Raw genomic sequence first — 25,004 nt, forward strand, 5'->3', positions numbered from 1 at the left:
AAAGTAGCCAAGTCGGATGGCAGTGGGTCTGGGGGCTGCCTAGGCATCATGCTCCTTCGTACTGAGCAAGTCACCACTGACTGTCCATCCATGTCAGAGTTTGGGGAGCCAATAGTAACACTGGGGTGCTGAGCTCCTACAGCATTTTGCTACGATCCCTCCTATGCCACTGAAAATAAGCTCTACTAAGTGAACAAATTACATCTACATGCAATGTCTGATCATCCTTATTCCACTCTATGGTCCTAGAGGGTTCAGGACCCTGTCTTCTTTACAGACTGACGGCATCTGAGAGTGGGGAGGGATGCGACAGCCCACTCTAGTTTCCCCTAGTACGCTCAGCTCCCCTCTTCTAGTAGAAGAAGAAGGCTAACTGAGTCATCTTTTTTTCTCTGAGAAAAGCCTGTTATTAAATTTAACTTTCACTGAGCACAACAATATGCTGATGGCTCTGGTTCAAATTAACGGTAATAGTGCTACATGACAGACACCACATTCACTTCTGGGAAATCATGTAATTACCCCCCATCACCCCCCCCCAGTAATCTTTTCTATTACTGACAGCTGGCACCTTTGGGCATAAGAGGCAGCTCGGGCACAAATCGCTGGTAACTAACCATGAAATTGTGGCAGGGCTATGACCGGACAGGAAAACAAGAGGACGGACGAGCAAAACTGGCGGCCTCCTTGCGTCCCTGCGGACCACGCCCAACAGTCCCTGCAGAACCCACCGGTCTGGCATGGAGCCGAGGCCGGCTCCCCTGGCTGCTGCCACTCAGTCCGGTTCAACAAGTACTTCTTCTGGAGTGCTTGATTCTCAACAGGATCAGCCGCTCCCAGTCAGGCCTCCTCAAGTTCTCCCAATGCCCCCAACCTATCCTTTCTCTAGCTGGCTTGTACTCAGCAATCAGCATGTGGTCTCCCCCATCAGACTGAGGGCTCCTGGAGGGCGGGTCTCTCTTTGCATCCCCAGTACTTGGCCTAGTGCCTGGCACACAGTAGGTGAATAATAAATGAGAGTTTACCGACTACTTCCTAGCTCCTAAGTGCTAGAGGTTGGGAGCTCCCCTAACATGGCTACCAAACTCTCCCAGACTTCCATGGCTTGAGTAAGAGAGGAGCCAGACCTGACTATATGAAAGGCCACATCAGCGGTTAGGAAAGGCGGCGCTTGGAGAGCCCCCTCTGCCCGCTTCTTCTCTCCCTGTCACACACTCAACAGGCGGACCCCTGCTGCTCATCCCACTTGCATGAACTCTCTGCAGGCACCTCCCACTTTCTCTTCCCCGGGTCACCGCCCCAGCCCTCACCTTCACCCTCAGAAGCACCCACTGGGCCTAACAGAAGAGCTTTCTAACAGGAATCCCATCTCCACTGTCCCCTCAACCCCAGCGCCATCTCCACAGCACTGCCGAATTCAGGATCAAGTGGCAGCACGGGGCAGCAGCAGCGAGGAAGCTGGGCCAACAAACACAGGCTGGGCACCCCTGGCAAGGGACTCAAGCAGCTGTCTAGGCCACTGCATTGCAGAGCAGGGACCAATCTTCTTCACTGGGAGCTCCTGTACTGATTATTCATATGTCTGGCCAAAAAAGGCCAACTGGTGTGTCCTGGCTGTGCCTCTGCTCCAAGGTCTTCTGTGTCCCGGAAGGCAGAGTCCAAACTGGTCTGCCCGGCAGTCCTTGTGCCATCCCCAGGACCATCTCTGGCATCACCAGCTGGCACCAGCACTCCCCAGCCTTGGCTTCCCTGTGTCTTCTCTACTAGGAATACCCACTGTGCTCCTTGCTATCTTTGCTCCTGGCCAGGAACGTCCTTCCTCTGGGGAAGAATGCCCAGCTCGAAAGTCACTTCCTCCGTGAAGTCCCCCTGGATCTGTCACATGCAGGCAACATGCTCTCTGCATGTCTCACTGCAGGATTTCCTGCCCTTCCATCTGCCCCTGCACCTCGTCCCTCCCACCAGGGCTTAGACTCTCACTCGGGTCCTACCTTTGCCTTCTCCCCCTTACAATGACACCCCAGTTAACTCATCCAGCTCTATACTGTTCACCTCTCTCCTGAGCTGGGGGCCAAGCCCCAGCCCCCCCTCATCACTTCTATCCCTCGCCTCCAGTCCAACAGAGAAAGACCAAGTTACACGGATCCATGACAAACTCGTTACATGTTCTCAACCGGGCCCTCCCTGCAACAGGGCAATCCTTCGACTCCTCCCTGATTCTTTTTTTTTAAGTGACTTGCCCAGGGTTACACAGCTAGCAAGTGTCTGAGGCTACATCTGAATTCTGGCCCTCCCGACTCCAGGGCTGGTGCTCCTTCTCTCTCCCCAAGAAGGCTGTCTCTCTAGCCTCCTCATTCTCCTCCTTCCTCTCCAGATAAAAGTCTTATCAGACACCCTTCCCAGTTCATGAGCCCCAATTGTGGGGGATACCCCAAGTCCTCTTCTCCTTTTGCTAATTTCATCAGTATTAATAGATTTAATTATCATCTTCATGCAGATGATTCCCAAATTTACACATCTGGCCCTACCTAGTCTTCTGAACTCCAACTGTCTACTGGACATTTCAAACTGGATGTCCTAGACAACTCAAACTCAATGTATCCAAATAGGTTACATGTGGATATCTATCCAAAACAAAATAAAGCTAAATGTATATCAAAACCAAAACTCACTGTCTTTCACCCCAAACAGCACTTCTCTGAATGCCCTCCCTTGGGTAAGGCCAGTGCCTTGTTTCCAGTCCCCCAGGTTTGCTGCCCTGACACCCACATCTCTAACCAGTTACCAGATTCTGCTGCCACTGCCACCACCTCTCCAACATAACCCACTCTTCTCCACTCACACTCACCATGTACGTCAGGCCCTCATTCCGTCTCACCTGATTACAACAGCCCCTAATCACCTCAGACCTCTCCTCAATGCAGTCCACAGTCCGTACAGTTTCTAAAGGGCCGATCAGGCCCAGTCATTCCCCTATTCAATAAACTTCAGTGATACCCTATTGCCTTGAGGATCAAAGATAAATTCCTCTATATGAGTTTTAATGGGCTTTACCCCCAGCACCAGCCTGCCTCGCCTACCTTCTTGCATTCTGCTGTCCAGCCAGACTGGCCTTCCTATAATATACTGCTCCCAAATGACCCTAGACTTCCCGTGTCCATGCCTTCTCATTGGCTGCTCCCAAGGCCTGGAGTTTACCCCCCCAGCCACTCTCTCCTCACTGAAGTCCTGGTTTCCTTCCAAATAGGCTCAGGAGTGCCTCCTACACGACCATGTCCTGAGCCCCTCAGCTGCTGGCACGGCCCCATAACTGCCTTGGACAGACTCAGGCAGGTTCAGTGGGCTCTTAGCCCCCAGGGTCTAGTGCAGGAGGTGAGCTTATGAGATCCTTGTTACTGACTAAGCTACAGATCGTGGATGGCTTTGTTTTCTAGTCACCTGTGAATGGCTCTTATCCTCTACTAGACACAAAGAACTGCAAGAAGGGTGGCACTGCACCTAAGCTTGGGCTCTCTCCTAGGGCTGGGTGAATGCTCACTGAGTTACTGAGCTTACAAAGAACACTTTAAGCCTGAAGGAAGGAGAGTGAAAAGAGGAATGGATTAAAAGCCAGGGCTCTGGGATCTAGCTCCAGCTGTACAATGGGCTACATGGCCATGGGCAAACTGCTTTGCCTTTCTCAGTCTCAGTTTCCCTATCTGTCACAAGGGGAGTCCAGAGTGGATAATTTTTAGGATCACCTCTAATACAAGACTTACATGATAAATGAATTTCATTTTTATTATTCTCTCCTCAGATTCTGTGGTACAGTAGAGAAGACAGTTGATTTAGAATCCAGACCTAGATTCATCTATAAGGCTACAAGCAAATGGGCAAAACTTGACACCCTTCAGGGCCTCAATTTCACTTAGATGTTAAAGGAGAGGGACGGGCTCGGACCTCAGCACTTCTTAAACTGGGGGTCACAACCCCCAGTTTAAGAAGTGCTAAAGGGATTAGGAACTTTTTTCTTTTAAATTTAAACTTTTTCATTTAAGCATCCCTGGGCTAGGTGACCTCCAAAGACCCCTTCAAGCCCTAAATCTATGGTGCCCACATGGTTTCAACTCACAAGCCTCTTCCTATACAGAGCTGTAGAGCATGTCTTGATGATCTCCTGGGGCAGGTGTTTTTGCAGTAAGACAGGCTATCCATAAAACCCTAGAGGAAGTCTCTAAACCAGACCTTGCCACTGCATTTGGGGCATTCACCTCAGGGGTAAAGGGGACAGGAAGGATATACTGGGATACCTGTAGGAAGAATAAATGCTGCGTGATCTCCTGGACCAGCTCCTCCTCTGCATTCTCTGGATAAAATTTGGCCAGGAAGTGAAAGGTGACTGGCTCTTCCTTTGAAACGTCATGATCCAGCACCTGAAAAATTGCAGGGCAAAAGGTCAAGAAGGAAGGAGCTGGCCCGTGCCCAAAGTGCCTCTGCCTTCACACATAAGGCCGTGACGTAGCCAGCCCCACGCAGCACGCACAGCCCCTCGCTAAGTGCTATAGAGGCTCACCTCACCCTGCTGTTACAAAGCTAAGCTAATCTCCAGGCCCTCCACACATGCTACTTGTTGTTTTGGAAGGGAAGGAAGTAGAGCAAAACTATCTCTTTTGCTCAGATAAAAGGTAAAGATGTCTTCAAGGACAAAAACCATGGCCATCCACCTGTCGGCTTGTGACTGGGTCTTATTTGGCCCACTGGCTGTCAAACGTCAGGGTCTATAGAGCCCCTTGGGGCCTGCTTTCTCCTCCTGCCCAACTTGGTCCATGTACTGGAGAGGAACCTGGAGGTGATGGGCAGGACAGGAAAAAGCCTGGCCACTGTGATCTCACTGGGTTGGAGCAAACTCTTGAGATGCTTCCGGGAACCCTGGAGGCCCACGGGCCCTAGTCTGGGAACCCTTGGCCAATCCAGAAACTCTATGCACTGCCTCCCCTAATGTCAAGCATCTGCTACCCAGAATGCATGTGAATTCAGGGGACAAACATGCCATCCTGCAAGCTACAAAGGTCCATTAACGTGTCATAATTTATTTCCTCTGAGCAATACGCTCTATAACTCCTTCTGCCCTCAGTCCATCATCAATTTTCCTAGCAGTCAGACATAATTCAAACTCACTTTGTTTAGAATCACAAAAAGAGACCAGGAGAAGTTCTGCAGTTTGGGGGTGTACAATTCTCCTGCTCAAACTCTACATGGCATTGCCCAGATCAGAAACAAAGTCAGAGTCAGTGCCCATGTTGGCCAACTGCCACGAGCCTTTGCTGTGAACTCAGTCTGGCTGCGTTTATAACTGCAAAGGATTCTAATGTGTCAGGTCACATTAATATGTGTACATGTCCACACACATAGTCTAAATATTAAGACTGAATGGAAAATGAGAAAAAGCTTCCACATTTTGTCAGGCACATAATTAGTGCAGATTTTTGAAGAGCTGGGAACATAAGCGTGAGGTCCATGTCCAAACAGCTGGAGAAACACCATTTCCCCTGCTCTGAGAAGACTGATAAAGAAATGGCCTGCACTGCCTGGCGTCAAGTGAACTCTGTTCCTTTGGATTATGATCTGAATTCAAGTTGGGGCCTCAGAATTACTTAAAAATAAAATCCCAGCAGAAGAACAGCTCTGACACAGACTTTTAGACACACAAATTGCAAAAATGCAAAGAGGAAAGAAATAGACATTTTTGTTTCCAAAAGCAGACTAGTGGCTTGATCGATTGAAGGGCATAAAGCCAGTCATAAGCAGCTTAGCAATATAGGGTAAATAAACTGGGACAGCAGTAATTTCATCTTGGTAAAGCCTGGAAGGAGAAGCCACCTTCTGCTTTCCTGTCTGCAGGTGGGTATAAAGGACTCTCCTCAGCTCAGCACAGACCTATAAGGGCCTGACAAGTCAATACAAAAAGCAGTCACATACTCAGGAAAAGGGTTGGGCTCAAAGCAGCCCACAGGTTCCCCTCATCCAAGCTCAGGGCCCAACCTTTTTGTCCATTTTGAGCCAGGCCACGGTGTCCTTGATTGTGTACTGCAGTCCAAAGAACCAGGTTTCCCGCAGTCCCAGAGTCCGGCACACCAGGTCAAACAGGTCCTTCCCTTTCCATTTCATCTGCAATGGAACCAACAGCAGAGAGCACTGAACAAGAGCTAAGCCTCTCCCCTCATTTGGCCAGTGTGGAGTCTTGTCTCAGCACTGTCACTTTCCAGTCTGAGGATCCCAAAGCAGGGCCCCCATGAAGATGGCTGATGAGCTCTCCCAATAACGCTGCGCAAAGGCAGCTGGCGACTCTAGGTGGGACACATCACTGGAAACTTACTGATGTGGTGACTATGGAGCAAACATGCCACGCCCTTCCCAGGGACATTGGCTGGCAGGGCACACTCTTTCCAAAGGTGCTAAGAACCTTCAGGTACATCTAACATGGTGTGTGAGTCTAGCGGGATGCTCAGCTCTCAGAGACACGAGTTCAGTTTTTTAAAGTCATTGCTCTGCCCTGTGATTAAGGGGAATTAAAAAAGCTAAGTTTCAGAACTCAGTCCCTGGTCCTATTATTCTGTGATTCCACTCTGTTAGCCATAGAAGGAATTTAATGAATGCTAGCTGAATCAATCCTCCACATGGGGGGTAAGACAACAAAAACAAGTAGCTAAACAACTACAATGTCCAGAACAATATAGAGAAGGAAAGTTTAGATTAAATATAGGAACTACCCCTCCAACGAGAAGAAAGCAGGCACGTATACAGCTAACCACGTGGCTCTCTAAGCAGGTTTACTAACAAGGGACAGAGCGAGATCTGAAGGGGGCAGGCCTGAAAGGTCACCTGCTCAGATGAGGAAAACATAACAAGAGTCAGGCAGCGTCTTGTCCAAGCTGACACAATAATTCCAAAATGTGAAGAAACTGAGACTGTTTGGGTTTTCTTCCTGAAACAAAAGTGGCTGGCCCAGATCTGCTCACCAACCTTCCTGCCACCTGGAAGGCTAGCATCTTGGTGCTCCATCCTCAGCTTTAGGCACTGCTACCCTCTTGTGGCTAACCCAGTTAAGTCATGCAGGGTCACAGCCCCAGGCTCCTTCGGGAGAAATGCTCTGTGCTCCCGGGATCCAAACCGCTGCTGGGGGCATGCTTCTGTCTCCAAGGTTCCAAGGCGAGAGCTCAATGGCACCATGGAGAAGCATCACCAAAGCGATGGAAGCAATGGTGGCATGCTGTGATCAGGGTCTAAGTGCGGTGCCCCCCCCCCCCATGAGGTTACTGCAGAACCAACTGTGCCTTGGGGCACTAAGGTCTTAGGATGCTTAATGTTAAGCACTAAAAAGGAGTGCCCCAAACTCCCTAGCATCATGAAAAAAAAATGGACAGGATAAGGGACTGTTTAAAATTATAAACAAAAATGAAAAATATTCTTAAAAAAACCCTCAAGTGCCTGAGTTGCTTTCATTAGACAGGAAGTTCCTTGAGAGCAGGGATTATTTGGACTTTCTTTGTGCTTAGCACACAGTAGTGGCTTAGTAAGTACTTGTCAATGTTGATGATGCTTTTGCTGAAACCTGACTCTGAAAGGGTTCTTCCAACTCCCTGCCCTATTGTCCGTATTAGTGAGAGGCCAGTGCACAGGAAGGCCATATCCCAGCTACTGCGCTTACCAGCAGGCAGCCAGAGACACAGCAGCTCCCCATGGAGAAGTCTGGGAAGCAGGGTATCCCAGGCCCCATCACCCTGGGCTTTTCGGCCCACTCTCTGGCTCCAAAGAGGTTGGGCTGTGAGAGGGATTTTCTTTTTTCTTTTTTTTTTAAGCAACTGGGGTTAAGTAACTTGCTCAAGGTTACACGGCCAGTTATTTCTGGGTGTGGTGCTAAGTATCAGAGCCTGGAATCGATCCCCAGGTCATCCCAACACTGGGGTGCTCTTACTCGCTGAGCCACCTGGCCGCCCCTAAGCAAATGGGGTTAAGTAACTTGCCCAAGGTTACACAGCTAGTACTTTTGTGTGTGTGTGTGTGTGTGTGTGTGGGTGTTAAGTGTCTGAGGCTGAACCGAACTCCTGTAAGAGGGATTTTCAATGAAGTGGAGCAGCCTCAAGTTTCATTTCCGTGAAGTCCTAATTAAATCAAACTTTTTAAAATTTTTTTCCCAAATGCTTTATTAACTTCTGATGTACATCATTCATTTCCACCAGATTTTGAGTTACAAATTTTCTCCCCATTTTTCCCTACCCACCCCCCCAAAACAGCAGTCCCACAGGATATCCCCTCCTCCAATCTGCTCTCTCCCATATTTTCTCCCATACCCCTTTCAACTTTTCCAGTGGATCTCTATGCCCCAGTGCCTGTATATCTTAGTTCCCAATTACATGTAAAATAGTATTGATAATAGTATATATATATATATATATATATATATACATACACACAAACATATATATACATACATACATATTTGAATATTTGATTTTAAAACTTTGAATTCCAGATTCATTCCCTTCCTCCCTTGTCACCCACCCTCACTGGGAAGATAAGCAGTTCAGCATAGGATGTACATGTGTAGCTAATGCAAAACAATAACACAGTAGATATATTGCAAAAGACTGACTATATTTCCCTCCCTCCTATCCCACCTCCCACTTGTTCTATCCTCTACTTTGATCCCGTCCCTTTTCAAAAGTGGGTGCTTTCAACTTCCCTCCCTTCTACCATCACCCCTCTCATCCCCTTCCCCCCCCACTCTCCTATAGGGTGAGATACCTTATTTAGTGTGTATTTCATTCTCTCCCCGAGACAAATTCAATGGGAATAAGGTTGACCCATTCCCTTTTGCCTTCCTATTCTTGCCCTCCATTGTAATCATTTTCCCCTGCCTCTCCTGTATGAGATAGTTTACCCCATTCTGTCTCTCCCCATTTCCTCTCATTATATTCTTCTCTCACCTCTTAATTTCACCTTTTAAGCATCATTCCTTCCTGTTAAATTGGACCTGTGCCCTCTATCTATGTATACCTATAAACATATATACACACATTCACATATGTATTCATATGCCCAAATACCCTCATATATAGACATATATATATATATACATATACACACACACACACATTTCTATTCCCTTCAACTACTGAGAAATGTTTCATAAGTTACAATTATTGTTTTTCCATGTAGGAATGTTAATAGATCAACTTTGATAAGTTCCTTAGGATTTCTTTTCCCTGTTTACCTTCTCATGCTTCTCTTGCTACTTGTATCTGAATGTCAAATTTTCTATTCAACTCTGGGTTTTTCAGCAAGAATGCTTGGAAGTCCTCTATTCCACTGAATGACCATATTTTCCCCTGGAACATAATACACAGTTTTGCTGGGTAGGTAACTCTTGGTTTTAATTCCAGCTCCTTTGACCTCTGGAATATTATATTCCAAGCCCTTCGATCCCTCAGTGTAGAAGCTGCCAGATCCTGGGTTATCCTGATTGTGTTTCCACAATATTCAAATTGTTTCTTCCTGGCTCCTTGTAATATTCTCTCCTTGATCTGGGAATTCCGGAACCTGGCTATAATATTCCTAGGAGTTTTCTTTTTGGGATCTTTTTCAGGAGGTGATCGGTGGATTCTTTCTACCTCTATTTTGCCCTCTGGTACTAAAACATCAGGGCAGTTTTCTTTGAGAACTTCCTGGAGGATGATTTCTAGGTTCTTTCTTTGATCATGGCTTTCAGGTAGTCCAATAATTTTTAAATGATCGCTCCTGGATCTATTTTCCAGGTCAGTAGTTTTTCCCATGAGATATTTCACATTGCCTTCTATTTTTTCATTTGTTTGGATCTGTTTAACAGCATCTTGATTTCTCATAAAGTCATTAGCTTCCATTTGCTCCAGTCTAATTCTGAAGCAATGATTCTCCTCATTGAGCTTTTGAGATTCTTTTTCCATCTGGTAAATTCGACTTTTTAAGGCATTCTCCTCATTGCCTTTTTCAGCCTCTTTTGCCACTTGAGTCAGTCTGTTTTTTAAAGTGTTATTTTCCTCAGTTAGGCTGTTGACTCTCATTTCATAATTTTCTTGCATTGTTCTCATTTCTCTTCCCAATTTTTCCTCCACTTCTCTTATCTTCTTCTTAAGATCCTCTATGGCCTGTAACCAGCTCGTATTTTCCTTTGAAGCTTTTGGTGCAGGAGTTCTGACTTTACTGTCTTCCTCCTGTTCCATGCTTTACTCCTTTTTGCCCCCAAAATAGGAGTCTAATGTTGGAATCTTCTGTCTGCTTTGTTTCCTTTGCCTGGTCATGTCGCCCCTCAGCCACTTGACCCCTGGGCTTTTTGCCACAGTAGGACTCTGCCACCAGACAGGGGAGCTTTCGTCCCAAACGCTGGGGTTTTCTCAGCTGCTGGAGGTATTAGATGGGTCTCCACACGCTCTGGCAAGCTGGACACACACCCCAGGACCTCCACCCTAGACTGCAATCCAGATCCAAGCAGGTTAAAGCAAGAGCGATTACCCCTCAGACTGGTGCTTGGTCCCCCTACACTCTGCAGGCCAGGAGCTGAAGCCGCCACGTGGTGCTGGCTGGCTGTGCCTGCCTCTCAGCGGTTTCTCTCCCTGGGGGTAAAAGCCACACACTCCCACTTACTGGGTCCCAAAGTCCAGACTACACTGGCCTCTCACCTTGTCCTTCGCATCTATGTATTGATAAACCTGGAAACGGCCACAGCTGCTGCTGATCTGGAGTCCCTCTGGCAGGCAGCTGGTCAGGTCCGACCTGGGGCTGGGCTTGGCTCCCAGAGCACTGTGCTGGCCGATTCCTGCCAGCCTGCCGGGCTGTCCTCAGCTGGAGGTTAGCTTCTCTGTGTCATTTTGTGGGTTCTGCAGCTCCAAAATTTGTTTAGAGTCCCCTTTTACATGGATTGGGGAAGGTGGAAGCCATAAATCAAACTTCCAATGGCAGTTGTGGGCACACCTGTTTCCCCATCAAGTTAAGGGGTTATTCCAGTTCGCAGCACGCTTTAATCCCAGGGTACAGACTTTACTGAAATAACATTTATTTGGGAAAAGAAAAACCACATAAGTTTCAGAATGTTTTCTTCCCAACACTATTTTAAGCCTGAACACAGTACATTACTCATGTTTAACGGGAGAATGCCAACATTAAACAATCACTATGAGCCACGGAGAAGGTGAGTGGCCAGGGGCCAGGGAGCTCTGAGAGCTAACTCCCCCAAAATAAGCATCCCATAGCATTGCATGGGGTCCACAACACACAGCCTCGCACCTGCTCATTACATTAGATGTGGGGGGAAAAGCTTTATACAGAACGTTACTATAGTTACTATCGGAATTTTAACCAGATTTCTCGACTTGGGAGTAAAATTCTCTGAGATACTGTATCAGTGAAGTTCTACCACACTGCTCTGTACGTTTGCACTAAACTTTACAAGCAAATACAAAAAACACAGATATGGATGGGAACTATCGCCTCCTTGACCCAGAGAGGAAGCTCTGTCTGGAACTCAGCACTATCACCAAGTCAATCAACAAGAATTTTGACACTAATCCTGGTCTTTTTCAGAAGCACCTCACAAGAACATGAAATAAGCAAACCCTATTCAGGGATGGAAGCAACAGACACAGCACCAGCCGACAGCGACCTATCACTAAGAGACTAGGCTGTCTTGATTTTAAGGGGCCTGTGTTTTCAGCAACAGGAACTTTTGGCAGCAGGAACTTTTTGGTGTAACCATGACTCAGGTAGGTTTCTGGTTCGGTCACTTGTGGGGGGGGGGAGCACAGAACCCAGGGGGCCAAATGGGCTGGGGGGGCAGGGGAGGTGCTCAGACCACTCCCTTTGTCTTAAGGCAGGGTGACCAGACCTGCACTGTGAGAAGATCACTGGTAGCTGAGGGGAGGATGACCTGAGGGGGGATCTTCCACAGGAGTTGGAAGCAAATTATTGCAGCTGTCCAGGAGAAGGGCGCTGAGGCCCATTGGGTGGTGACGGTGTCACAGGAGATAAAGGGGCATACAGTAGAAATATTATGAAGGGAAAAGCAGCAGGACTTGGCAAGTGACTGGCCAGGGGCTGACAGTGAGCATGACACCTAGATTTTGCATCTGGGGGATTGAGAGAATGGTTGTGCCCTTGACAATAACAGCAAAGGTCAGAAGAGGGAAGGACTTGAAGGGGAAGGTACTGAGTGCTGTATGTCTCCTGGACGTCCACTTAGAGATGTCTAATAGGCAGCTGGTGGGGAAACACTAGAACTCAAGAAAGAGGTAAGGGCTGGGGTTTCACAGAGATACCTGAATCCATGGGGGACGATTAAATCACCAAATACTGACAGCACAGAGAGAAAAGCGCAGGGACCTATGGGGGGCTTCCACAGCCAGTGAGCATGAACTGGATGGCCATCCAGCAAAAAGACTGAAATGGAAGCACGGTCAGACAGGCAGGAGGAGAACCAGGGGGGCTGTGAAAACCCAGAGGAGAAGTCATGCTCCACAGCACCGAAGGCAACAGAGGGTCAAGAAGGATGGAGACTGAGAAAAGGCACTGGATGGGCAATCAGCCTTGGAAAGAGCCAGGCCAGCTAACTCTGAGGTCGGAGGCCAGAGTGAAGAGGCTTTAGGAAAAGTGAGAGGAAATACCACTGGTTATTATAAGAACCAAGATGAGCTCCAGCGGAGAGCTGAGAAACTTTTTCACCTTTGTTTACAGAGGTGGGTGACTATGGGTGTGGAATATGACACAAATTCCTGGAACTCAATATGCTCTCATTTGGCTAGGCTGTTTTTTTTTTCTTTTTAAACTGTTGCAAAGGGAAGCTTGGTGGGCTGAAAGGGATGTATGTATATGTTTGGGAATGACTAACAAAAACAAAAGGCATCAATTTTAGAAACTTTGAAAATTATACAGACTCGGGGGAGCTGGGTGGCACAGTAGACAGAGCACCAGTCCTGGAGTCAGGAAGACTCATCTTCTGAGTTCAAATCTGGCCTCAGACACTTACTAGCTGTGTGACCCTGTGCTAGTCACTTAACTCTGATTGCCTTCCCCACCCCCCAGACATACAAACTCATTGGTCTGTCTCTTTGCAGAGCACTGTTATGGGAATGAGAATCTGAAGATCTTCCCTGCTCCCCGGCCCTCTGATAGGCTTAAGTTACTCTAAGAACCTTCCTTGATATGAAAACATACTTTGTCCCCTCATAGGCTGAATGTGGTCACCTGGAGCCTGTGAGGGGAGGCTTGTTTTTCAGGAACGCCCACACAATGATGACACTTTGTGATTGGGCAGTGGGTCAAGAGGGTTGTGACCTCTCTGACCCTGGAGAAAGATATGTGCAGCCTGAGGTGAGGTTTTGCTTTGGGAAGAGCTGTGTGATTTGGCCAGATGAGACTCTGCGCACCCGTTAAGCACCCCCCCCCCCCCCACCCCCCCCCCCCTCCCCCACGCCCCCACCCCTGGCTCTCTGGTAATTAGCTAGGTATGGATGTCATGGTCAGACAGTGGGAAGCCCTGTCTGCTGATGTGTCTCTCTGTCTGCTTGTAACTTCTGTTTGTATTCTGCTTATATTCTCTGATGTTTGATTGATTAAAATAAGATCGTTAACCCATTTTAAGTTACTTTCCTTTAAAAAAGCTGATCTAAGAACCTATGCCAGCAGCTACCCTGGGGATGCTAGGGTGTTTGCTGCTACAAGCACAGACTTCAAGGCAAAGCAGTCCTGGAGGACAGGCTCAAGGACATTTTAGACATACATTAAGAAGAACTTTTATACATATCCTTCAATCACTAAACAGTATTTGTTGAATGCCTGTCATGTGCCAGAGTCTATGCTGGGCATTAGAAACAAATACACAAAAAAGTGCAACAGTCCCCGCTCTTGTGGAGTTTACATTCTATTATAAGGCATACAACATGTTCAAAGATAAATGCATACAGGACAGACACAAAATTTGGAGAAGGGAATTACCAGCTCAGGGATCCTTAAAGGAGGCTTTCAGAAGGGGGCACAGCCTGCACAAAGGTAGAAGGTCAGACACAGGAATCAGAGTATAGAGGGCCTAGCAAGGATGCTTGGACACCTTCCATCAACAAGGTCCATGGGTTTCCAGGCCCGGCCGGATGGCCAGCCCTCTGGGAATGGCCCTCCCAGGGCCAACCATGGAGGGGTTGCTCCTTGAACAGCTGACACACACACACACACACAGGTTGACCAGGACTGACAAGCTTGGGCTCTGCTAACACAGCCTTCAGAAACTAGCAGGGTCCTGGGCTCTCTTTAGCAGCACATGGATGGCATGCAAATTCCTGAAGTGTCCCATGTTTTTTTAAGTCACCCCCATGCCACAGAAGACATTAGATGCAGAGTGAAGTGAGCAGAACACAGAGAACCACTTAGAGGCTAACAGGGTCACTACAAAGACTTTAGAACTATGGAGTGCTCACCAAGCACTGTTCAACAGAAGCAGAGTACAACAGCGGCCTGCCTGCCCACAGGCACACCGAGATACTTTCTTTTGGACTGGAATTCATTTGCAACAGGGGTTTTGTTCTTCTTTATTTTTTCAAGGGGGAGAAGTGAAAGTGGGAGGAAAAGAAGATGGATTTTCAATGACTGAAAAAGAAAACAGCGGCCTGGATTCCAATCTTCCCTCAGATGTTCTTTCTGCTGGTTATCTGGGTCCTAAGCAAGTACGTAAATCTTCTGGAGCCTCGATTTTCTCCCTTGTAACATGGAGATCGAGAAAAACAGCACCTGCTTCCCAAGGACATTATGTAAGCATATAGAAGGCTCGGCAAGACTTCCAGGGCTATATAAATCCCAGCTCCTGTGATCGTGTGGGGGCCAAAGTAGCTGCCAGGTAAATACATGCCGCTGCAGCCAATATGCCCCACTCTGCCCACATCGGAGCGGCCTGGGCACTTCCACCTGGTTTACAACAAAGCTGCTGCACATGGAGGGAACGCAAGTATTTAGGGCCATGAAGCACTAGCTCAAGGCCCTTTCTAAGGTTTTGCCATCAAAATATCTGTCCTATAACCACTCTTTTCCATCCCTGATTATGCTTCTCTTTCAGGCCTTCATCAATATTCTTTTAGTAAGTTTTTAAAGACTTCCTTTTTTGTGGGGGGCAGGGCCATTGGGGTTAAATGACTTGCCCAAGGTCACAGGGCTAGTAAGTGTCAAGTGTCTGAGGCCGGATTTGAACTCAGGTCCTCCTGACTAAACATAAGCATGCTCCTTAGGTCCCCTGGGGTTGCACAGGGCAGACCACTGTGGCTCTCTGCCTTGGTCTGCTGACTCCTAGTGGATAGAGAAAGCTGCTCTGGATTCAGGTCTCACCCCAGCCACATACAGAAGGAGTCATCAGCAGGGTGAGGTGGGCAGCTGTGAGGCCTGCAAACCAACCCAGTACACACAGCTGGGAATGCCCAAAGGCCACATATCTTCTGAGCCTGCCACCAGCTAGGCCAGGGTAACACAAAGAGGAGCCACACTACTTGCCCTCAAGGAGTTTCTATGACACACTACTAAGGGGTGGGGGTGGGGAGGAGGAGGAGGAGGAGGAGGAGAGCTAAGGTTTCTACGGCACTTACTAAGTGCCAGATGTGCTGAGAGCTTTACAATTATCATCTCATCTGGTCCTCACAACAACTCTGGGAGGTGGAAGTTTTCATCATCCCCACTGTATAGGTGAGGAAACTGAGGCAGGCAGAGGCCAAGTGACTTGCCCAGGGTCACAAAGCTAGAAAGGATCTGAATCTTCCTGACTCCAGGCCTGATGCTTTCTATCCACTGTGCCCTGGTATACCACATGTTCATAGAAGGGTAAAGAGAGGCAATAAACAAAATAAAGGCATGATGCTTTGGGGGTGAGGAGGAGCAGGTGGCTGGGAGGGGCAGCAGCCCAGGTATACAGATGTGGGGACACAAGGCAAGGAGGCAGAGATGGGGCGTCGGATGCCAGGGAGAGCCAGAAGGCCAGGGTGTGAGAAGCCAGAGACCACAATGAAGTCTAGAATGCACCCCCCATGTGGATAATGGGAGCTGGGGAACCCGTGGAATTCAATACAAAGCCAAACTTCAGGCCCACGGTAAGGCCAACTCTATCTTTCTACCCACAATCCCAACAAAGACCTTCCCCTTACAGCTCCCAATGGCATGGTCCCTGCCTCTGGAACTGTGCTCTCCATGATTTTAACACGCTGCAGTTTCCTTTCTGAGACACATACTGGCTGTGTGAACTTTAAGGATAGATGGGGGTAGAGTGTCTACAAGAGCTGCTGGCCTGCCCTTCTCTGTAGGATCTGGATTTATGAGCTCTTTCCTGAGAGCGGATCAGTTCAGGCCACGTTCGGTGAGTGGTGTGGGGCACTGGAGCCAGGAGCTCCTCTCTGCTGCAGGAAAACAGGGCCACACCAACACCCCCCAGCTGCCTTATCCAGCTCCATTAGCAGGACACAGAGCTTCAGGAACTTGCAACAGGCCAGCTGCTGTGACTTGGCCCTCACGCTACTGTGCACTTTCTGTGCAGGAGCCCTTTTGCTCAGTCTCTCCAAACCCCTCTGAGCTTTAGCATAAGGGGCACTACAGCTGGCAGTATAAAGCCCCACACAAAGGCCTCAAGAGTCAAAGGCCAGCCAGACCTGCTGAGCCTGCCAAGAAGCCTTGACCCTGAACACGTGGGCTCTCACGAGATAGTGAATGAGAAGCAGTCCAAGTCTTATGAAACAGTCACTCACTAGGACTTTTATAATAAGCTCACAAGCTGCTATGGCATTTGTCAGGAAACTGCTTAAAGGTCAGCTCAGGCACAGAAGGAATTCGTGTTTCATGTCCCAGTCGTTTCCGAGTTCAGTGGAGATCTCCTTCACTTACCAAATCACAGGAAACCTGGAACACTGGGAGTTCGGGCCTTCAAGGCGACCAGGGAGGAGCCAAGGGTGACCACATGACCACAGGATCATACACTGAAAGCTGGAAAGGAACTTAGAAGCAATCTAATATAACCCCCTCATTTTACAAATAACTGAACTGAGGCACATAAAGGTTAAGTAACCCGCTGAAGGTCACACAGGCAGCACATGACAAAGGCATGATTCGAACATGGGATCTTCTGACTCCAAATACTTTCCACCATCTAGACTTACCACTTTACTTTAAAATTGTGATCAACCAACACCACATGACTGGCTCGTTTAAAAAACCACGGCAAAACAGATGTCAAACACCTTGGGTTCCAAGTCACACACAACGGGAAGAGTTCTAGAACGATTTGACAAGTGCTCTTAAAGAATTCCATTCAAATCTATTGGGATGAACCCCAAGGATGCGCGGGATGCCAGGCCTTGGGGCTAGGCGTAAGAGGATCCCAACTCCCCTCTCCAGCAGAGTCTCCGTGAAAGCATGCTGCATTTGCACAGTTTCATTTGTTTCCTGTGTGATAAAATCTGGTCCTTTGTCACTGGCCACAGAACACACCCGAAAGAAAGGGATCCTTCTGTGCCCCTGCTGTGACTGCCCTGATGAATCCCAGAGGCGAGAGCACTGCTCTCATTTGTCTTTTTCTATTGCTAGTGTCTGACAGTTACATACTTTTTACAAATCACTTTTTCCCAATAACTAAGCAATGTGACTCTTAACTATCCTTCTTTCTCTAACTGCTTACTCAGAGAACTGAATGATCCAACATGGTCTCAACAAGATCCTTCTCCATTCTGGGCCTCTTCTTCCTTAGTCCAGGGTTAATTTTATCTTTGTATGTGGTAAGTGCTTAATAAATGGTGCTTTTTTCCCCATTCATCTCTTTATGCATGTTGGTTCTTCCAACTGCCTTAACAACTGCTACCATCTCAAAAACAGCAGCGTAACCCTCCTTACCAAACCAATGGGCAGTGTGCCACCTAAACTGTTCCCCCAAATCAAGTATCAATTACAGTTTCTTTGGGGGCTTGTAGGTGGTGCAATGGACAGAGCACTGTGCTTGGAATCAGGAAGACTCATCTTAACTGAGTTCAGACACCTCCTAGAGCTGTGTGACCCTGGGCAAGTCACTTCACCCTGTCTGCCTCAGTTTCCTCATCTGTAAAATGAGCTGGAGAAGGAAACGGCCAACCATTCCCTCATCTGTACCAAGAAAGCCCCCAATGGGGTCACAGAGAGCCACACACGATGGAAACAACCCCACTACCACCACCTGAGCCTCACTACCAGATTTCCCTCAAGTGCTTCTGGTCTATAAAAAAGAATCCAATTTCCACCCCACCCTGCATCCTTCAATCCAGGGTTCTCCTCCTGTCCATTTTATACCTAAAATGTCCTCATGTCCTGCTGCGCCCAGGAAGCCTACCCATGAGATCAGAGAACCACAGACAAAGCTGAAAGGAACCTACTATGGGTAACAGCACTAGAGATATAAAAAAAAACAACTCTACTCCATAGTCCCTGCCTTCCAGTAATCCCATTTTAGGATGAGAAGGCCCCCCGCAGAGGCCGTCCAGTCAAACCAACACCTCAACAATACTTCTGACAGGTCTCCAGCCCTCCAGTGAGCCCACCATCCTAGGCGAAAGAGATTTAATTGTTAGGAGGTTTTTCTTTACATAAAACTAAAAGTGGGGGCGGCCAGGTAGCACAGCGAGTAAGAGCACTGGCTCCAGTGTCGGGATGACCTAGGGATCAAATCCGGGCTCAGATACTCAGCACCACACCCAGAAATAACTGGCCGTGTAACCTTGAGCAAGTTACTTAACCCTGATTGCTTAAAAAAAAACAAAAAACTAAAAGTGCCCCTTGGTAACCTCCCTTCCCAAGGCCTGCCTTTTGTAGTCAACAGCTAGCTAACTAACCCCACTCCGAGAAGGCCTAAACCAGTCCCCTTTCAAATTCCTGAAGATCATTATGTCTCAAGTCTTCTCTTTCCAGGCCAAATATTTTGTGTCATTCCCTCTATTAAAATGTAATAGTTATGATATATAGTTAAATTGAAATTCGGGTATGTGGGTATATACATATATAATAATATCTATAATCTGTAAAACAGTTATATATACATATATTCCCTCAGAAGGACACATACATAATTTTAATTAAGTCAAATATATTTATTTATATTCATTATCCGCAAATTTCTGCCTAAGTCAGCCTACACTCTACTCATGAAGTTTATATAATATTATAACGACACAAATAACTATAATGCACAATATATAAGTACATAAAAGATTTACAAAACTATCATTTAGAATAGACATTCAAAGATACAAAATGGTGTCAGGAAGGAAACATCACTTTTAACTGAGGAAAAAAGAAATCTGGAGACAAGATCACCTGGGCTAGGTCTTGAAGGATGGAGGTGAGCTTAGAGAATGTGTGAACAAAGGAAAGAAGGCACTAGGTGTCTTAGAGATGGAGAAAATCTGGACAGAGAATGAGCACTAGAGCAGAGGACGATGTGGGGAGGGGCCCAAGAAAAGGCTGGAAAGGCAGAGAGAGAGCACCAGGCTGCAGGGCTCTGTGGGCAGCACAGAAAGGCTGGTAGCAGAGATGCGGGAGCAGATCTGTGCCCAAGGAGGATTCCAGCTGCCTTCCACGTCCAGAACTCCTGGGACCCAGGAATCAAGGTTTTTATTCAGACTCTCTAGTATGAAAAACAGCGTTTCCTCCTTCACCACCATAGACTCCCTTTGTTTAAGAGCATGCTGGCTGGCAGGCCAGAGACCTGGCTGTTGTTAGTCTTGGCTTTGTCCCTAACTCACCGTGGGACTTTGGTGAGAACCATGGAAGCCAAGGCCTCACTTGTCTGGGCCAGAGTTCTTGATCTGCAACATGAGGAATAAGATAATCTCAAAGTACCTTCCAACCATAAAATTCTGTTATCTCTGATTTGTAAGATGCAGCTGGATGCTCCCCAATGAATTCCAAATCCTTAACCCACTACTCCCCTGCAGCTACCCAGTGCTATGATTAGGATCTCTCCCCTCCTCCCCTTTTCTCTCTCTCTCTGCCTCTTTCTCTCTGTCTCTCTCTCTCTGTCACTCTCTCTGTCTCTCTCTCTCTCTGTCACTCTCTCTGTCTCTCTCTTTCACACACATACACACACAGGTATATGTTAAATACCTACATGTATATAATGTTTTTCCTTTAAAATATAAACCCTGTGAAGGCAAGAACTAATTACACCGTCAAATCTAAAACACCCTCTGAAGTTGGGGAATGCTCCCCACTCCAGACACTACACAACTGTTTGTTGTTGCTGTGAATGTTGATGATAATGAGGAGATCTCTATGAGTCTTCAGAGCAGAGCAGCTTTCAAAGCAATGACTGCAATAAAACAAGAATTTATTATCTGCTTATGAAAATTCTAATTGCATAATTAAGCCTTAAGGTGTGTATTTCTCCCTTTGGTGACACATACTGATTTCCCCTTTCTAAAAATACCTTGAAGAAAACCTAAATCTTAAAGTACCAAATAATAAAAATATCTTGAGAGTAAAAAAGATAAGCACAGAAAATATTACAGAGATCTTAAAATGCATCAAATTAAAATTCTGGCCTTTCAAGTTGCTTGCTATGGTACAAGTGCTTCAATGCGGGCATGCACACAGACACACATTCATATAGAGAGAGATCTATCAATAGATATGTATGTGTGTAACATGTATATGCACACACACAAACACCCCCCACTTCGTGTCTACGGTTTCTTGCATCTCCCCCCTTGAGAAGCTGAGGGCCTGGCTGAGGAATCCAGAGCCCTGGGCTCTGGCGCTGGCTCTGATGCTTCCCAGCTGTGGGATTCTCAACACTGGGGTCAGCCTCTGGGATACAAAAAAAAAAAAGAAGGCCTCAAGAAACTTACATTCCATAAGGGGAATAAAACAGGTGAACAAGATTCACAGAATATACATACACGGCTCAAGAGAAAGACAGAGTGCTAGTAACAGGAAGGCATTAGTGTGGAAGGCCCATGTGGAAATGGCCATGGGCTGTGTGAGCCATGGGCCGTGGGCTGTGAGCCGTGGGCCATGGGCTGTGGGGCATGGGCCACAGGCTGCTGCCACATCCTGACTCAGGATTTGGGGGGGGGGAGCAGCAGCCTCCTTCTACCCCCGCCACTTCCAGAGTCTTTCCCATCACCAGGCCTCAGCAATCTCTCTTCCTTAGAGATTTGCTCGGTTCAGATTTATTATCCACCTGGAGGTGGCCATTCCCTGCCAAACCGCTCTCAGTCCTTGCTCAATGACTTCTGTGCATAGTTCACTCCCTCCTTCACCCCAACTCCTGCCTTCATACTAGATGACTTCAATGCACATGTTGATGTTCCCTCAAATATGTGAACATCCTAGTCACTCATCTACGCCACCGCGGCACCACACGAGGGATGGTCACACCCCTGATTGTGTCATCACCCACACTCCCACTGGGAACTCCAAAATTCTCCTCTTCAACTGTGAGTTTTTACCATTTCATCTCTCCAAAGGCTCATCACTCCTGACGTATGACCTCCAAGCCCAACCACTGGGATTACTTCCTGTGCTAACTACATTCTCCTCCCCTCCAATTCTTGGCCTCTTGGTGAACCAGTGGAGCTCTACACTTTCTCCTCCTCCCTCATCCTATTACCAATAAGCTTAACATACCCCGGCTGAATTACTCTCACTCTACTCACTCTTTTCCTCCCTCCTACTCATGTGCTGCTGAGCAGAGCTGGAGAAAAGTCACCAAACCCCCTGGATGAGGCCACTACAAACTGCCATTTAATCTCCACTGGACCTTCGGGAGAGCAAGGCAACACTTCTGTTCCCTAATCAATTTTCCGTCCTTCTCACTAGTGGCTTTTCCAGACCTTCTCTACTCTCCTCAAGCCTCCCATGTGTAGAAGCATATTAAAAGCCTCTTCTTTAGTTGAACTGAAAATATTAAGAAATAAATATTTGTTATCAGAAGTACTTAATCAAACTTCTGAGGAAATAAAAAATCCTTTCTCACCCACCTGAACCTTTTTCTCACAAGAAAGTATATAAAAGGGTAAGAACAAAACCTAAGGCCCTAGAATATAGAACATTGCTGATAACCAAACTTAGACTGAGAAATATCTCATGTAGAGTCTAAAAGAGAAACTAGCCAATGAGACCAGCCCCTACAAGCAAATGCAAAGAGTTGCTGACAGTTCCCCACATGCCTCCTGGAGGAGAGTTGTGCTAACAGGTAATGGAAATGCCTTGAAGAGTCTTTAGACCTGCACATTCCCTAAATGGTGCATAATAGGGTGAATGAGAAGCCTCTGGATTAACAACGCTGTAGCAGGAGAGGCCTTCGGCCTTCTCTTCAAGGCCAACACTCGGATCAGTTGGAAACAGGCTTTGCTTCTTGGTATTTGTCCTTCCCTTTTTGGTGAAGACAGCTGGAGGCAATTAGTTTGTGAGTTTCCAAAGGTCAGGAGAGCAAGTAGTATAGGAGCCTGGAGAGTCAGGGACTGAGTCCATGCTGGTGAGGAGTTTGGAAGATAGTCCAATATCAATGCCCTGAGGAGCAAGAAATGACCTCTGGGACATCGTCCAGCATTAGGTGAGACAAGGAAGGACTCCCCCACCCACCGATATGTTGTATTTGGAATTGAACTTGACAGGAAAGGGTATGCAGAAAGTACATTCAACCCAAGCCCACTCTTCCCAGAGTGATCAACAGCTAAGGGCCCAGATAAGGGAGAACAAATATCTGTAGGGCCCCACTTAGCAAAGCTCTTCCTTTATTCCAAATGTGCTCAGCAGAATTCTGAATGACTCAGAGAAACACGGGTATGGAAGAAAGCAGAGCCAAAATAATCATTTATACAATGAAAACAATGCAAATACAGCTCAGCTGGAGAGGTGATAAAGCTCAAGTACCACAGATAAACTTCAAAGCTGGAAAAAGGGGCATTGTACTGCCTAGAGCTGTTGATGAAGGTGTTTGTTAGGAAATATCACATATTAAAACAAGTCTTGATGATAAATAAAAGCTTTCTTTAAAAAATGTCAATTGACGAAGAAGGAAAAAGATGTCACAAATAGCATATTAGTTCAAGGTGCTATACAGAGATGTGTTGGAGATGAAGACATTTATCTGACCAGAAGTATGATATGAAATAGCTTTTCATTTTAGCCAGTGGGGTGGGTAAGCACCATCATAAGAGCAAACTAAAATAATTACCCAAAAAACCTGAATACTTTCAGCAACTCTCTTTTTCATGGTAGTAGGATAAAAGCTGAGACCTTAAATGTCCCTCAATTCCCTCCTTTATATACTCTGCGAAGAACCAGCGGAATGAACTAAATGCAACTGGATGAGAGAACTGCATGAGGCTTTCATTGTCATGGTGGTGGCAATAACAGCTACCATGTGACAGCGCTTCAGAGGTGCGCAGAGGGCTGGACACATGGTCTCATGTGATCCTTACAGCAACTTGGGAGGCTGATGCTTTCATGAGTCCCACTTTACAAATGTGCCAACTGTGTGCCATGCCTGATCAGGGGCACAGAGCTACGCCCAAGGGTCTGAGGCAGGATTTGAATGCAGGTCTTCCCAATTCCAAGTTTAATGTTCTAGCTACTTTGCCACCTTTTCATTCAATAAACTAAATTTAGTAAACATTTAGTAAGCATTCTAGGCATACCTGTCTCAATAAAAACCAGGCAACGGTGAGTGTTCTGAAGCGGCAGAGACTAAATGTGAAGTCTGGTCTCTTTCTTTAACCTCTAAACCCAGGACTCTCCCTAAGAAAATATAAAACTTCATTTGCAAAATGACTCCAGTCAAGTTCCAATGACCCAGTTCTGGTTGGAGATTAAGTCAGCAGCACTTTTTTCCCTGCTAATAATATGCTTTTCTTTAAATTCTTTAAAATGACTCCAAAGGGCCTTCTGAGATGACAGAGTGAGAAGTCACAGGGGAGCCTGAGTCTTCAAGATCCTCCTCAAAAACAACGGGAATGAAAGAAAAGTAATGAAATCACTAGAAAGTCTCACATGAAATTAAAACTCAGCAAAAACAACGAGCAAGCTGAATAACGTCAGAATTTTAAAATAGTTATGGATGAAAATAAGATAAAATGAAAGAAGAAAAGTTTACCACAATGATTACAGAAGCAGCTCCAAAAATAACACAAGAAATCCCGAGAGATGAAGAATTAAGTAAAAGGCAGACCTATTGGAGAAATCAAAGGAAGCATTAAAATGACTCCTCTGCCTCTCCAAAAAATAATGAAATCATGAGAGAAATTAAAAGAATCTGAGCAGCTTTTAAAAATCCTGAGGGAATTAAAAAATCACAATGCCGCTAGAAAATCTTAGGAGGAGGTGACACAAGTCAGCCAAACAGAGAATTGCAGAAGAAAGCAAAGAACACAGGCAGCCTGGTGGGGCTCGGAAGGCCCAATGGGTGACTCAGGTGCTTCAGTAAGATGAGAGGCTGGGGAGAAGGGCTCTACAGACCCTGCCAGCTACCAGATCTGAGGGTAAGGAGGAAATGGCATCTCAAAAAGGGCCCCAGATTTGTAATCAAGCCCCCAAACCTCTCTGGGCTCCAGCTTCTTCTACTCTAAAATGGAGTACTCCAAAGGCCCTCTTTAACTGCAGAACAGCAGAAAACGATGGAATCAGAGCAAACCTGCGCAAAAAGTAATTCAACTAGAAAAAGCTTAGGTAGCAATGCAGCGGAAGAGCACAGATTTGGAAAAAACAACAAATCAAGGAAAGAAAATCTCAGAATTACATCACTGCTTGGAAAACATCAAAGTAAAGAAAGCTATTTGAAGAAAGTTTACAAAAAATGTTCCCAGAGCCACCTGGAAGGACCTTTGAGATCATCGAGCCCAACCTGTACCTGAAGCGAGAATCCCATCCACATCATTACCAGACTAAAGCCTCTTGCATGCCCACCCAGCAAAAAAGAACTTACAATTTTTTCAGGACAACTCATTCCATTTGGG

General features: G+C 46.7%; 1 protein-coding gene across 6 annotated transcripts in view; it reads right to left on the reverse strand.

Moving 5' to 3' along the window:
* NF2 (NF2, moesin-ezrin-radixin like (MERLIN) tumor suppressor) overlaps positions 1-25,004 on the reverse strand; it is a 128,175-nt gene that overhangs the window by 72,012 nt on the left and 31,159 nt on the right. For all 6 annotated transcript variants that reach the window (XM_069081608.1, XM_069081609.1, XM_069081607.1 and 3 more), the window contains exons 2-3: positions 6,022-6,147; positions 4,290-4,412 (exon numbers count right to left, since the gene is read on the reverse strand). In XM_069081608.1, coding sequence (XP_068937709.1) covers positions 4,290-4,412; positions 6,022-6,147 — 249 coding nt within the window. The remainder of the gene's footprint in view (positions 1-4,289; positions 4,413-6,021; positions 6,148-25,004) is intronic.

The sequence above is a fragment of the Petaurus breviceps genome, unplaced genomic scaffold, assembly GCF_028583685.1.
Source record: "Petaurus breviceps papuanus isolate PSGF00001 unplaced genomic scaffold, PetGlider_PUasm1.0 99, whole genome shotgun sequence".
NCBI lineage: Eukaryota > Metazoa > Chordata > Mammalia > Diprotodontia > Petauridae > Petaurus > Petaurus breviceps.